Source organism: Vanacampus margaritifer, chromosome 11 (genome assembly GCF_051991255.1).
Source record: "Vanacampus margaritifer isolate UIUO_Vmar chromosome 11, RoL_Vmar_1.0, whole genome shotgun sequence".
In the NCBI taxonomy this organism is placed as follows: Eukaryota; Metazoa; Chordata; class Actinopteri; order Syngnathiformes; family Syngnathidae; genus Vanacampus; species Vanacampus margaritifer.
This window is the reverse complement of record NC_135442.1, coordinates 20,273,744-20,290,153: the sequence shown is the minus strand read 5'-3', so window position 1 is coordinate 20,290,153 and position 16,410 is coordinate 20,273,744. Positions and strand designations below refer to the sequence as shown.

At 37.7% G+C, this 16,410-nt stretch overlaps 1 protein-coding gene across 4 annotated transcripts in view; it reads left to right on the top strand.

Moving 5' to 3' along the window:
• kalrna (kalirin RhoGEF kinase a) overlaps positions 1–16,410 on the top strand; it is a 138,971-nt gene that overhangs the window by 83,061 nt on the left and 39,500 nt on the right. For 3 of the 4 annotated variants that reach the window (XM_077579218.1, XM_077579217.1, XM_077579219.1), the window contains exons 38-40: positions 1,158–1,260; positions 15,788–15,866; positions 15,962–16,129. In XM_077579218.1, coding sequence (XP_077435344.1) covers positions 1,158–1,260; positions 15,788–15,866; positions 15,962–16,129 — 350 coding nt within the window. Of the gene's footprint in view, positions 1–1,157; positions 1,261–9,632; positions 9,692–15,787; positions 15,867–15,961; positions 16,130–16,410 lie in introns of those variants that run through there. The other variant, XM_077579220.1, reaches the window with a different exon arrangement.

The following is a 16,410-nucleotide window of genomic DNA, read 5'->3' as shown; positions in this document are numbered from 1 at the left end:
CAAATCTTTATTTTGTGGTTCAGCTTGATGATGGACTCTCTCAACATTCCTTCACATGCAGTTTCAGATTTTTGTGGGAATGCTAAACAACATTCCCACATATGTTGTTGTTTCTAACCTTTATTATTATTATCAGGCACTTTTTGTTCTCCACACATTTTTTGCCGTGTAACAAATCCCACATAATACTTTTACACCGTTCAAATTTCTAATAACTTGCAAATAACTTGCTTAAAAAATTCCCGCCTCCTGGTTTATATAAATCGTCTGATTACATATTACTTACAGTATTCGCACAATTTAACATAAAATATCAACTTTTCACCATTCATTTTCAATGGGTTCCACTTTCCATGCCCACTTCCATACATACAACTGATCATTATTGCCAGGTGTCTGTTACTACTAGGTGGCGCAGTTGGTAAAGTACGTTGTCCAGTTACCAGGAGGTCACAGGTTTGAATCCCACCTCCGACTGTACAATGCAAATATATCCATGGCCATTATGCTAAGTGTATGTATACCAACTGAATATCATATCAGGAAATGGTTTATAATTTTACTGAAATGATTAACTCATAAAGTGCCATTGACGGCTATACACGTCAAAGATCCATTTTAACTGGACTGGCAGTGAATGTGTTAAATGCATGTTGGCTTTCAGCATCAGATGACAGTTTTCAAATTAAATACGCTATTAGACATGAATTTGAATAAGTTAAGTTAGCTCAGTGGTTAGAGCAATTGCCTGCCCACTATGGAGAACCTGGGTTCAAGCCCCACTTGGACCACATTTTAGTACACTCAATGGTTCGATACCAACTGACTATCATATCAAATGTATTTTAATCCATCCATCCATTTTCTTAGCCGCTTGTCCTCACAAGGGTCGCGGGGGGCGCTGGAGCCTATCCCAGCTGGCTTCGGGCAGTAGGCGGGGTACATCCTGAACTGGTTGCCAGCAGATCACAGGGCACACAGAGACGAACAACCATCCACACTCACAATATGGATTATAATTTCACTGAAATTATTTAAGCACATGAATTCAAATCTTAGCATTCAGCATTCCCACGCAAATTCTGCAGTAATTGCACTTTGTCTAGCTACAAAAGCTACTTCTTCATATTTATGCATGCGTGTGTGTGTATGATTAGGGATGGAGGTGACGACGGAGACAGTCAGGGAGATGGCAGTAGCCAACCGGACACCATCTCCATTGCATCCAGAACCTCGCAGAACACCGTGGACAGTGACAAGGTAAGGAAGCAAGTTCGTGCATTTGAGTCATGAGCTGTGTTCAGAATCACTCCCTATCCACTATACAGTGCCATAAAGGACCTTAACTCATTCACTGCCATTGGCGGCTATAAACGTCAAAAAATCATTTTAACTATTTCTATTAGTTTAACTTTTTTCCCTACTTTTGTTGACAAGAGTATGAAAACCTAGACATTTAAAAAATATATATTTTATTTTATTATTATTTTTTTTTTAAAGAAACGATTATTAAAAATAAGGGGGCATCAGGCGATAAAATTTAGAAAAAATTAGGGCCGTCAGGCGATTCAAATTTGTAATTTATATTTTGCTTGTTCTAAATGTACAATAATATTCTTCTAGGTTTTCATATTCTTGTTAACAAAAGTGAAGAAAAAAAAGTTAAACTAATAGAAATAGTTCAATTTTTTTTTACGTCTATAGCCATCAATGGCAGTGAATGAGTTAAAGATCACTCTGAATTCCGGTAGGACCAGGGGTCACTTGTTGCAAAAAACTGCACATTTGTCATTTTTTTGTGCCACTTTTTCTAAACAATTTGCATAAATATGAGGATTGAAGGTGTTCGCAAAAAAACGTACGACTTGGCAGTGAATCCAAAACTTAAATCTTTTTTTTTTTTTTTCGTGCGCCTTCAACAGCTTGAATGGGACATAATTTTACCAAATGAAAAGTTAACGCATCCATGATGGTATTCCATCGTTTACTGCCTCTGTCATAGTTTGGTGAATTCTGCGAGGGTCTGCTGTTTTAGATGAGCGCTTTTGTCGCTCCTTGAGTTTTTAGCTTTTGCCATTGGGCTCTCATTGTACTGTCTGAGATGCTGTCATTTCAGGTGACTGAACAAGTTCGTAATGTTGCCTTGCCTTCACGCTCTCCTTGTGCACTTTGCGTATGATATTCGCCAGATCTTTGTTGTCTGGCGTGAAGCCAAACCAGTTCCATATTATGGACGATGAATTTATATCCGGAACAAACTCACTTTCAGCCTTCTCCGCCATGCCTCACTTTAATTTACAGATATTTAAGAGTTTGGTGGGGCGGTGTTCATTGTTTTTGGATCTTATTGTTTGTAACCGCTTCTTCATTGATTAGGACTGTGCAGCATGGCAGAAGTCATCATGCCACATAGTCATGTTTTTGTTGCATGCTTGTATTGCAATCGTGACAAAAAAAGGCCAGTTTTTAAATTGAGTTTGATGGTGCAGAAATTTATACTTTCTGATTTCGCCGTTTTTGAAGTAGACATGCCTGTACTGTAGTGTGAATATTGTCATTCAGCCGGGCCATTTCATTCTCAGGGCAGTCAAATGATTGCAACCAGAACAGACCAGTTGCGAAAGATTACACACCCTGAGAATTTTGAATTAGACACACAAATAAGTAGAGTTCCTGGTTATGATTTAGTTTGAAGGTCCGCAATCATGTTTTAGTTGTACACAAGCAGCAATCCTTAAAATGGCCTCTTTTTTAGTGGACTTGATCGTGGCAGTTTTTCACTCATTGCTTTTTTGCGTCCTGTACTTGAGGTGCCACATATTTTATTGAATTACTCTTGTAACCTGACTTATGACTTACTGGCTTAAGTTTACGCCACACTTGTTTGGTAGAATTTTTTGACAATGTCATATTGAATGCTTGAAAGACTGCAAGTCAAAGTTTAAGATTATTTTTCAAAATCATTCAGCCCAAGCTTATATATTAGCGTGTAGCATGACACAGTTCATATGTCATATACAGTATATATTTTGAATAGGATATTGTTTTCAGGTTTTTTTAAATTCATTTTCATGTTTTCAGGGTTTTTTTTCACATTAAAAATCAAACTTATGGTCATTTGGATTCATAGAAAGACAAGAATTAAGTCCACAAACATAAACAATCATTGTACAGTATATTATTCAAAATACATTTAAATTTCTTGTCATCTATGTACTATTTGTTAAATACATACGCTATATGAATTATCTAAACAAAAATCTTACATCCTTTTTCTGGAAGTTTCTTACTTAACTCCGCTAATTGACACATGCGTGTCTGCATGCACACACACACAATCTCACACACTGATGTGAACCATGGCCAACTTCTGTAGTAGTACACAGTGTGGCCTTTTCACTGTGCAACCCCACGCCCACACACTGCTTGGCCCTTAAATGTCAATGCTGTAAACACGCACGCACACATGCACGCACCCACATTTTGTGACGCGTGTTGCAGCATCTTTTCCTCTCTCCTGGTGCGTTTTTCAGAGACCATTTTAGTTTTTAAATACAACGTTTTGCTTAATTCATGGGTGAGGGGGAAATCTGATCGAACAAACGATTGTTTTATATTCTGAGCATTTGTGGGTTAAATGTTTTGGGTATTTTGAGAGGAATATTATTTGTGTTTATTTTACATAATAACTGTTGCATTTACTGTGCTTCCAATTTATTCCTATTCAATTTTAATGAAACTTCTAAATAAATCACAATCATTAAAAGATCATTCAAATCTTAAATGAGACATATATTGTTTTTTCAATTTAAAACAGTTCACAGGTATTTAATTTATTTTGTCAACATTCTGCAAGGGACTTAGTAGAACACTTTGCAACCTCTATTTTTCATAGCTGGAATTAGCTTGTTTTGCGGGGGCCGTCCTATGTCATGCTGTGAGCCAATGCTCACGCCGGCCCATACATTGTTGGGAATCAATGGCAAGGAGGGATTTCGTTACGGCTATGTTTGCCTGCATGTTAAGCCTGAAAAAGGGATTGTGAACTGCAAAGCCCCCCACAAATTGTATTTTCACTCTTGTAATCAGCATTTCAGCATTAACTTGCTGTATTGAGCACTAACTTGCTGTATTGAGCTTGTCAATTTGTTTGGATCCGTGCATGTGATGCATAGGGATGTACAATAAAAAAAAAAAATTCTATTAGCGATATGTATTTTCTAATAAATAAATCTGTTTTACAATAAACAAAATCAGATTTATTATATGTTAAACTTTTAGTCTTATACTAAAATAAAGACAACTTCCGAAAATTCTACCAAACAAATGTAGCGTAAAAATAAATCAGTCAGTCATAAATCAGATTACTGTCAGTAGGATGGGGGCTTTAGGACCCAGATGCGGGAAGGCAGAGGTGCAGTCCAAAAAAAAGGTTTTAATTTCTAATCAAAAAGCTAACTTCAAAGTGCAAAATAAACGGAACTAACAAAACATAAAGCTAAACATGGCAAAACAACTTAGGCAAAACTAACAGCATGACATGGATCCTGATAAGGCAAAAAGGTCAGCGTGACGTGGCGAATGACTTACGACAGTGGCAACAACAACAAAACATGAACTTGAACTATGACTTGGGAGGGAACAAATAACAGGCAGCATGACATGAGGAAAGACGTACAAATCACAATGAACCGACACAGACAGGGGGGAGACAACCGACCAAACACACCAACACTAATGACATAACAAGACACACCTGGCTGAGGGCACTGATTGGATGACACATGAGGGTAATGGGGAAAGGTGGACACAATCAGGGATCAGGGTTGACAAAGACACCAAACAAGGAAGGGCAAGTGACCTGAAACGAGTCAGACTTTTCACAATAAAACAGGAAATGACAAGACAAGGGGAAAACACAAGGAAAACAGAAGCTAAACATGACAGGGAGTAAACAAGACTGAAAATAAACATTACAAGAATAAAGCAAACCAATCTTTGGTTTTAGCACTTTAACTTTTCATGTTTCATGAAACATTAACATGTATACTTGCTGAATACACTTCATGAGCACTGAACTTAGCTACACACTAATACGATACTGTATACAGTATATATATTATATATATCGCTAATCGAGTCAGTTGGTATCGAATTTTAAACAAATTTAAAATATTAAATAAGAATTTTATATTATTGTGGGAATGCTGAAGCATATGGAGGACCAAAAGTGCCAAAATTAAATAAATGAATACACCATTAAATAATTAAATAGATGTGTCATTAATTAATTAAATGTTTCACTAATTAACTAAATAAGGAATTAAATAAATCAATGTGTTATTAAATGTGTCATTAATTAATGAAATTACCTATATCCATCCATCCATTTTCTTAACCGCTTGTCCTCACAAGGGTCGCAGGGGGCGCTGGAGCCTATCCCAGCAGGCTTCGGGCAGTAGGCAGGGTACACCCTGAACTGGTTGCCAGCCAATCGCAGGGCACACAGAGACGAACAACTATACACACTAGTGAACACAATTCGATAGGCAGGGTGGCGTTATTCACCTCAGTAGGTGCGTTACCATTAGACTCAGATTTACACTCTCATGAGGTGCTTTTTGTGAGACGTGTTGAAATGGAAGTCACTTTTTTCGCATTTCCTGTAGTCATGTGACCCCGCCCGGTAAAAGGAAGAAAAGGAAGTTGGGAAGTACAGGGCCACTCGCTTTTGTGTCGGAATTGCTTCCTGATGGGACAACAAGTCTTATTGAGCCAAAGCTGCCGCTGCTCCATACACGCATACTATTTATTCCCGTGACGTTCATGAGGAGCCGTTAGCGTGACGTGACCGCCTACAAGAACTGCGGGATCTCGCGAGAGTCAAGGCGGGACATTACGAGAACTACGCCTACATCAGCAAAAAAATCCATAACCGTAGCCGTCATGTTTCTAACCACTTCAGGCCGAAGCACGGGCGAGTTTGACAGATAAAATAAATTAATCAAACGCTGCAACACAGGAACATGAAATAAATAAATACAAAAATAATTATATATATATATATATAATTTAATTATTGGTTTATTTATTTACATATTTAATGAAAAAAAATGACACATTTAATTATTTCATGACACATTTATTTAATTATTGGTTTATTTAATTATATATTTGATTAATAAATGACACATTTAATTATTTCATGACACATTTATTTAATTATTTCTTGGTGTATTCATTTATTTAATTTGGGCATTTTTGGTCCTCCATAGAAACATTCCCACATATGTTATTGTGATTTTTATTCTCCACACTTTTTTGCAGTGTAACAACTCCCACATTATACTTCCGATTTAGACTGTTCAAATTTAAACTTGCTTAAAAAATTCACACCTCCCGGGTATATATCGTCTTATTCCACATGACTTACAGTATTCGCACAGTTTAGCATTAAATTTCAACTTTTCCCCATAATTTTTCAATGGGACAGACATTGAACTTTCAGTATCACTTTCCACGCCCACTTCCATACAAGTTATCATCATTACTAGGTGTCCAGGAGGTCGTAATTTCATCATTTGTCTCTCAATTTACTTAATAAGCATTCAAATCTTAGCATTCAAATCTTAGCATTCAGCTATGAGCATTCAGCTTTCAGCATTCCCACGCAAATTCTCCAGAAATTGCAGTTAAGTTATTATTATTATGACTGGGTTAAATGTTTTGAGGGTGTGAGGTTGCACATGATTGTGTGAAAGTGACATGAGTTAATGATGTGTGTTCAGCTGTTTTCTGGCAACGTGAGCATCTTCCTTGGAATTGTGATGGCCCATTTTACGGTCATTAGGAAAGTTGTGCCTATTTTTTTTTTTTCTTGTAATGTTTTGGATCCTGCTCTGCTGTTTTCCTAAAAGCATCAAAAGGGAGTGGAAAAAAACAAGTTCAGATCCAATAAAATTTTATTCATTCAAGCAGCTTCTTAGACGAGGTTATCTCAGGCCACGTCTCATGCAAAGCAGCATGTGTCGAGTGCTAGGCTGCCTCGTTTCATCATGCTACATACTTTAACTGTCTTTTACAGTCACAAAAGGCTGACAATTAAATCTAGAATAGTTTAGGTTTAGGAGTCATGCTTTATTTTATAATCTCCAATAACAGAGTATACAGTGAGGCTTTGTCAGAGGCAAAACTAAAAACTGTTGAAGTGTAATATCACAGAGCAGTCACTCCGATGAAAAGACTCCAAACTGAATGATAGCAGTACAACACTGGCATAGTCATATGTTCCACTGTGCATGTGTGTGCGTGTGCAGGGTGGGAAGCTACTGTTTCTGGAGTTTGTCGGAAAACTTTTTTTTTTTTTTTACAATCTTGTTTTTTTCGCTTTGATTGAGTGGTGACTTGGTCAATAACAGCGAAAACACTTAAATAAAACACTGTTCCACATTAAGATACAATTTGACAGGCCAAATAATGTGAGGAGAAATAATGTGTTGCACTGTGCCAGCATAAAACCTTTATGAACTGTACAGGTGATGTTTCAAGTAACATTTTAAAATAAGGTACTTTATGGGTTACCATCAAAGTTATTATAATTTTGGAATTTTCATTTTAGTTGGTTTTTATTTCGTTTTGAGTTTTGTAAATTTAAATTTAGTTAGTTTTTATTAGTTTTTAGGGTGGTTCTGTTAGTTTGTATTAGTTGTAGGTTTTTTCCCCCCTCAAAAATGCTTAGTTTTAGTTAGTTTCAGTATTAGTTTTCATTTTTAAAAAAATGTTACTACTTGTGTGCAATATTTAATAAACACCATGGTAAAATGAGAAAAGCATTTCTTAGCTAGTATTGCATTTTGACTGAGTTAAATGAAAACGCAGGCAAGCCAAGTCATTGGAGCCAAAAGTCAAGCATGCAAAATTGCCGACTGGGAGCGACGTCAACTGAAGGTGCTTTTCTATTGGCTGCTGGTAGATGACATCACTTCTGTGTGACAAACTTTCAAATGTCCTTATTCCAGTTAATAATTAAATCAACCCCAAAAGCCCATGTATTAAATTAATTACCAAAAACTAAAATGAAGGACATTTTTGCTACAATTATAGTTAGTTTTAGTTAGTTTTGTAAACGTAAACAATTGTTAATTTAGTTTTCGTTTTTTAAAAAGCATTTTCATTTTTATTTTATTTCATTAACAAAAATATTCTTTGAATTTTAGTTTGGGGTATTTCGTTAATTTTCATTAACTAAAATAACATTGGTTACCATCTTGATATGCCACACAGGTGAGGTGGGATGGATTATCTTGACATAGGAGAAATGCTCACTAACACTGATTTAGACAAATGTGTGAAAAATATTTCGGGGAAATGGCCTCTTGTGTATGTCGAAAACATGTTGGGATCTATGTGTCCAGCTCATGTAAAATTAGAGCAAATAGGAGCGTTTATACATTTGTATAGATTATATAACCATCCATCTATATATTTTCTGTACTGCTCATTAGGAATATCAGATCAAAATAAAAAAAATTCAATACTTTAACTCATTCACTTCCAGACAATTTTACTGAAACAACCCCCTTCGCACCCGACTGTTTTACTGGATTTTGACTAATTTTGCAAGGCCCACAGAATATTGTGTTCTATTGCTATAAAAACAAAACAAAAGAAAGATTAGAGGTCTCTTCTTTCATCAGGAAAAAAAAGTATAATTCTATCTGTTTCAGTTTTGCATCAATTAGTATTAGAATATAGCTAAGTTTCATCATTATTCACAAATCTGTTTCAAACACTGGGGAAAAGAGAGCCTTTTTGCAACATGGCCCTGATTGGTCTCTTATACTCTGCTGCCACTTGCTGGCCATTTTTTGCTTTATTGCTTCAAGCGTTCTTTTCAGTTTAGAGTCTGCATCATAAATAAGCCTTCTGTATGCTCTAGTATAAAAAACATTTTAAAAAACAAACCTAAAAAGGTCTTTGGGAGCATGGTAATATTTAAAATAGAACGTATTTATCCGTTTTTTTTTGGGAGCAAATGAGTTAATTGCCATCCACGTTTATACACTTGACCTGATTTACTAAAATGTCCAACAGCGGGTACAGATTTCGTGACTTATCCATTTTTAACATAAACTTAAGCAAGGCCTTTCAGGAAAAAAAAAACTCCAAATCCAAACATACGTGTATACATAAAATTATATGGCCTATGATCTCCTTTACCATATCTGGTCCATAGCGTTCTTGCTTTGACTAGGCAAAAATGCCACATTATCTGACATTAAAAATCTAATTTCATCTGTAAGCGTGTAAATTGCAAGGAAGTGCTAGGAAGCAAAACTGTGACCAGCCAAGTTAATGTTTTGTCCAATTTGCTCTTCCTTGAAATGGCTCGCACGTGTTCTCATGAATCAAATGCATTCAGTGTAGCACAACAACCATCTGTTGGACGTATGACTGTTGTACTCACGCACGCACGCACGCACACACACAGAGCAGCAGCGGAGCGCTGTTCCCGCCACACACACTCCAGCTGTTTGTTCATCAAGTGAGCGAGCGAGGGAGTGAGCGAGTGAGCATGAGGGCGTGTTTGTGAGGCCAAAAGTACTCGGTAGTCGCAGAAGACAAGAAACAACGAGGAGCGCTGGACATGCCAAAGTGGATGAGATTTAAACTGTTCAAAGAGAGCAGCAGAGTGAGTACGTGGGTTGGTGCAAATTATATTCGCAATGTTGCTCTTTTTCTGCATTGCACTTCTTGTACTGGAAGTGGCAAAAAAGATTATTGATAAATGAATGAATTGATATGGGATTTATTTGGAAATCTTACTTGGAGTAGTTTGTAGCAAAAACACAATTAGAATGGTTACATCACTTCTCTGATCATATTGTAATCTTACTTTTAGTGTTGAACCATCAAAGACTAGTTTCTATCATTTGTAGATATGCTGTGTGCAAGTTTTTCTTTATTTGCAGCAATAAAATGAGTGAAAAAAACAACTTTGAAAGTTGAGCCAAGTGCTGCCAGGGGGAACATTTGAAGTAAATTTGAAAAGAAAATGTTTAATCATTGATTACGTAGGCTAACGTGGATCACAGCGCCGTGTTGACATTTACTTAGCATGTTGTAAAAGTGCACGGCTGGTGGGGCGGCGTCGTGCATGCGTGTGTGTGATTGAGGGGGAGATTAATGGTTAAACAGGGCGTGTGTGCACGCGCCTGGCAGGAAGCGGGCCATTAGCCACGGCCACTGCATGACGGTTTGAGTGAAATCTGAGCATCCACGCGCTTTTGCATCGGGCTTTGCCATTTTTTGAAGCAGTGTTTTTGACATGGAAAAACACTAAATGGTCAAATATCAGAAACGTCAAGCTACTCTACTTGTACTTGTGTGTGTGCATGTATAGTGCATTTAGAAATGTACATTTTCACTAGCATTTTGAAATATACAGTACATCCACGTACGACAAACAAAATCTATGTACAGTATGTGCTGGCTAACAAATGCTAATTGCTAAAGTCTATTACTCAATAAAATGCCACAACATATGAGCTTCAGATACGCTGCTGAAATGGAAAAAAAAAAACAAGGAGAGCCACCATTGCAGGTGCACTTTGAGCTGTTTATTGATCGATATATGCGAACGCACAAATGCAAAATGAGAACACTCGCAATCAATTAATCAATAAAAGTTTTTCATACATGATAGTGCAACTCCAAGTGCTTCAAATTATTAAAATCCCACCCACACATAAACACACACAAGCAGCTACAGTAAGCCAAAATTTGCATCCAGACAAGCAGATTAACCAGCCATGTTCCTCACGTAACTCACTAGGCCACGCCCCTTAAAGGATCTTTGTGCAGTTTGTCACTTTTTTACTCACGACTGCCACCTCTGGCCCAAAGCGTAACTGCAGCATCCCAACTGTGGAAAGTTAGAAGCTCATGCGTGCAGTGTCGTACGCTAGCTAACACCACAGGCTAATGCTAGCACAACGCCATATGTCCGCTATTCCGCGGGGACGCGCATGACGTCACCCTAAACCACTCTCACTTTTTCTTGTCGCAACGTACAGCAATTACATTTTATACAGGCTCTTTACATTCTCTTTTATTATGCTTAATACAATACAGTGCTGTTTTGCTTTATTAAAAAAATGGATGGATGAAGTCAAGATACCCATTATGATAATGAATGCATACACTAAACGTCGTCATATCATTAAGTATACCATAGATAAAATGACATTGAAAACGGTCCAATCTAAAGCTGGCATAAAATATTTGCATAGTCCTAAATTAAGCTATGGCACACACAACTGTAGAAGAAGTTGAAGAATATGTGTTGTCATTCCAGACCAAGCAAACTTCCTGAGCTGTTTTCGAGGCATCGTTGCCTCCCTGTGGTGTCTCAAGCCTTCTTTTAGTTTTTTTCCGTTGTTGTTACGTTGGAGTTGCAACATACAGCCAATTTTGGTCACACTGGTTTTCTTTTTCTTTTCTTTTTTTTGTTGATCATTTTCCATCCATACAATTTGAGTGAGTTGGAATGGCTGATTGTTGAAATGTCATGTGTCATAATAACTGATCTCATTGACTCATTTCCTTCAGTCTTTCCAGGCAACTGTTTTTGTGGTTCTTGAACTTTTGGCACTTTCATGGAAGGTTTTGATATGAATGACACAAATGACAAATACAGTATCAACTGAGTTGCAAGATGACTTGAAAGTTGTAGAGCACTGACTGGGGTTTTGAAGGGGTTTGGGTTCGAGCCATTCCTGCCCAGGGGCAAAGTTGTCAAATGCAAAACCTATAGCTCTGTAACACTGAACCATATAGGGCATTATGGCCCAACCGATTAATCGACTGACCAATGTGATCAGTGGCTCTTTTTATCTTTTCTTTTATCTGATTATTTTATTTAATCTTTTCACACGTTAACACATTACAACATAAGACAAATGTGTTGTTCAAGCATTCCAAGAGATGGGCCGATTTTTGACAATTTTTCTCTCTGTTGGAAAGTTGAACAAATACAAATAAAGGATGAAGTATTGTAAAATCCACTTCTGGTTACTTAATTCTGTCTGTTAGCGAGAGCCACTACATCGTGATAACTTACATTGATGTTTCTGCATTTGGCAATTTATTATTATATTATATTATTAGTATGGAATTTTTTTTTAATGGGCTTTAGGTGAACTGATGAATACACACACGCACACACGCACGCACGCACATGCACATGCTCACCCACATACAAAAAAAAAAAAAATTATATATATATATATATATATATATATATATATATGTGTGTGTGTATATGTATATATATGTATATATATTTAAAAAAAAAAAAGAAAGAAAAAAAAACTTTTTTTTTAAAAAAAGGAGAGCAATGATGATGTCAAATCGAATGAACAATACTGAGCTCTCCTGGAGAAAAAAATAAATAAATAAATAAAATAAATAAAATCCACTAATGTTGCGCCTGTAACTCATCCATCCATCCATCCATCCATCCATCCCTCAATTTTCAGCATTCTTATGCTGTTCTGGGTCACAGGTTTATTTTAATATTTGTATTCATAATTAGAGGTGGCAAATCCAGGTCTAGAAAGTAAAAACCCTGCAAGTTTGGCTTTAGCCCCAGGTGCTAGCTAGCTAGCTCCCTCTTTACCTGCTCGGGAGCTAGCTAGCATCAATGGCTAAAGCCAAACTGTGGCAGGATTTTTACTTTCTGGACCTGGATATGCTACCTCTGTTCATAATATACATTCTTTGATTAATCTGCTGATTAATCAATTATCAGAATTGTATTCTGCCAAATCTGCTTTGGCCTCCAAAGGCCTTATCAGAAGCCTGGAGTCCCTCCTCGGAACATCACAGTTAAAATCATGGCCAGTTGAGGAAAAGCCAATTAAGAGTTGTGATATAATTCACAGAAAATAATTCAGATAACAAAGCAATGAAAAATATGTCAACTGTCAATGTCATACACAGGAACGTTTTGCGAAAAAGTCCATATTTTTGACCTGAAGATAATTTTTTAAGTGGACATGGCCTATTAGCATTGAAATGAATAAGGATTGCAAATCACGCAGTTGCTGCTTCCTTCCTGTCCTCTTTTACACGTTATGGTTGCTGGGCTAAATTCTGTCACGCCTTTTTCCCCTTTCACACTAAAACCCTTGCAAAGTAAAAGACTTGCAGTGTCAGCAGTAATGTGATACGCGAGGGGTGCAAATGGGATTCATGCCCCACCACGTCTGGTCCTGTGACAGTCTAATGGCGGCTGTGGCGATGGATATCGTGGGCTGTCCCGCACTGTGAGGTCATAGTGGGAAAAAGACGTAATGGTTGGCGCTGCTAAAGCAGACCATCCCAAGCTTTTTGGAAATCCCCCTTCAGTGTCTCACGAAGAGCATTCGTTCAAATGCTTGTTGCTTTTGCTGATAAACAAAAACTCATTTTGCAGCAAATGCAGTACATCAGGCAATAACACAAGCATGTATGGTGGTAATTCAAAGGCTTTACTGTGCTGAAAGCCACAAGCACAATAACTAAAATGAAAAGTGTGATTGTGCGGCAAGCAATTTCATTCACTGTGCTGCTGTCACGCTGCACCCTCGAAGCATATGACCCTCACAAGCCGGTGGCGCGCACGTGTGTTTCCTGTTGTGTGCAATCACATGACAGATAACAACAAGGAACACCCACCGACAACAAACACGAGTGTTTGATCAGACTTGAGGCTGGAAAAAAATACATGCAGTAAGATAATTGTTCAATGTTAATTAAGGCTGTACAATTATGTAATGTAACACTGTTTATAAAATGAAAAGGCAGGATGGAGACTGATTCATTCATAATTTAAACTTAATTCGTCATACACAGCAGCTAGAGCGACAACTTTTCCTGATCCCCTTTCAGCTTTTAATCCATCAGAAGGTAAATGCAAGTGAATGACGGAGAGCAGCAGATTCGACACTTCAACTTAGATACTTGAACAGAAAAATACCAAAATTTATGAATGTGTAAATAATAATTCTGGAAACATAAACGTACAAGTAAATATTTATTTTAACAAATTAACTTAAATGCTTGATCCTCAGGGCGTGGATCTGTTTCTTTGTTGCTGGCAGTACCCAACGCTTCAAAGAGCGAATGCTTAACATCATATGGTTAAAGCAATTACTATCTCCTTATTTGAAAACCCGACCAAAAAGTATCGGCACAAACATCCGAGTAGTATGCTACGTGTATTTCTCGTAAGTTTCTAAGTTTTTTCCCCGCAAATCTGCCTCTTTATAAAGTCGCAAATTTACAATTGTTTTCACGCAAGTGGCACATTTGCGAGTTTTTTCTCGGAATATTGCCCCCACCCTCTAAATATATATATGCATATATATATATATATACACACACACACAGTTTTTATATTTCACTTAAAGTTGCTTACTTGCTAAACAATTTAATTTGCAGTCTATGATAACTTGACAAAACTCTTCCAAACAAGTGTGATGTAAACCATAGTCACAAAGTCATACATCAGGCCTACTGACTGACCAAAATGATGCAAATTGTTTGTTTGTTTTCCCGCCAAATTGCTGCTACTACATTGTAATGTCGATCTGAATTTGATTAATTGTTATAGCCCTTTGCAGATCTCAATATTTTGGATAATATTAAAGGTATGGTCCGACGGAATTTTTAGTTGCTGTTTGTAAACATAACATTCAAATCTGACACTCGAGCCAACCAGAAACAAGCGTCAAACCAGTCCACCAATCAGGAGTGGCGGTTACTGGTCATTATGGTGGTGCTTGGATCTCAGTATTTTTTTCTATTTTTTGAAGTGTGAAAGGCTTGAGAACGCCTGGTCTACTCCTTGTGGGTCCTCATTTAATTATCGTGTGTTTGACTGTTTATCTAGCTGAAAATGCATTGCCGACTGTAGCGCTCCTTATTTTACCCCCCACTTCACTCGAGCAGCAATATCATATCTGAAGCTCGCTGGTACAGTAATTCAAAATTGGTACACTCAATGCAACATGGTATTTTCTAAACTAGGGTTCAAGATTGAGCATATATATTGAGCATGCTGAGGTTGCTTCAGTCAGACAGAGCAAGTCAAGACACCTGCTTTTGTCTTGCTGTTGTTAGGTATAAAGTAACCTGCAGCTGTGCAGTAGCCAGGCTGGCTGTTGCTATGCAACCTTAAGCCTGGTAAAGAGCACTTGCTTGCGCACATTAACCAGCACGCGTATACACACTTAACCTGACATTTTTAAAGGAGAAACAATTGATTTGCTGTGTTTGAATAATGATTTGTTTTCGGAATGTCTCAGAAAAATAAACGTTAGCTTTGCAGTGTTCTGCGTGCAGCATATGTGACTGCAAGAACTCTAAAGCCACTGCAAGGCGTTTTCTTATTTTCAAGAAGCGCATGTTTGTTTGGCTTGTTGCTTGAACACGGAGGACTCATTTCCTGTGTCAACATTGATGCTAATCATGACTTAGGGCCTTAAGGTGACACTTAGTCCACATGAACATCGGTAGTTGTAGCTCATTTATACTAACGTTTGGGTCATAAAATGTTAGAAATGTAATGCCGAAGAAATGGAAGCTATGCAGGCAATCACAAAATTGAGAAAGAAAGTCACTATTATAATTTTTTGAAAATTAAATGACAAAAAGTCTTTATTTGTCATCCAAAAGAAACAAAATTATTATTGCTGTGGTGGGTCAGTTTTAAATGTAGTCCAACCCATTTTTATGTATACAGCTCTCTGGTGGTTGCGAGTTGACGGTGATCCTTCAGGACTTCACGGCAGGATGTAGCAGTGAAATATCCGTCAGCACCGGTAAGCGTCTTCGCCCGCGGCCTCGTCAACTTGTGATCGTATGTTTTCTTTGACATATTTTTGATGACATCTTGTCCCCATCTCTCTCGCTGCAGGCCAGACAGTGGAACTGCTGGAGAGGCCCAGCGAGCGGCCCGGCTGGTGTCTGGTTCGGACCACCGACCGCAGCCCGCCTCAGGAGGGTCTGGTCCCCAGTTCCGCACTGTGTGTGTCCCACTCGCGCTCTAGTGTGGAAATGGACTGCTTCTTCAACTCAGGGAAAGGTAGGCAAAAGTGAAATATCCTATTTAAATAGCCCTCGGCATGTTTTTATAAAACATTTACAGCACTTAATTTTTAAGGACTTTAAAGATGCATTGCATTGAGTTTATCACTTTTTTACTCGCAACTGCCACCTCTGGCCTAAAGGGTAACTTCTACCTCTGTGTCAAGCTCATGCAAAGTGCACATGCACGTGTACGTGTGCACGAATAAATTCTTCCTTTTTTTAGTTTTCTTGGAGTCTGAGCTGGAGCTTGGGCTGTGTTTGAAGCCGGCCTCTTGT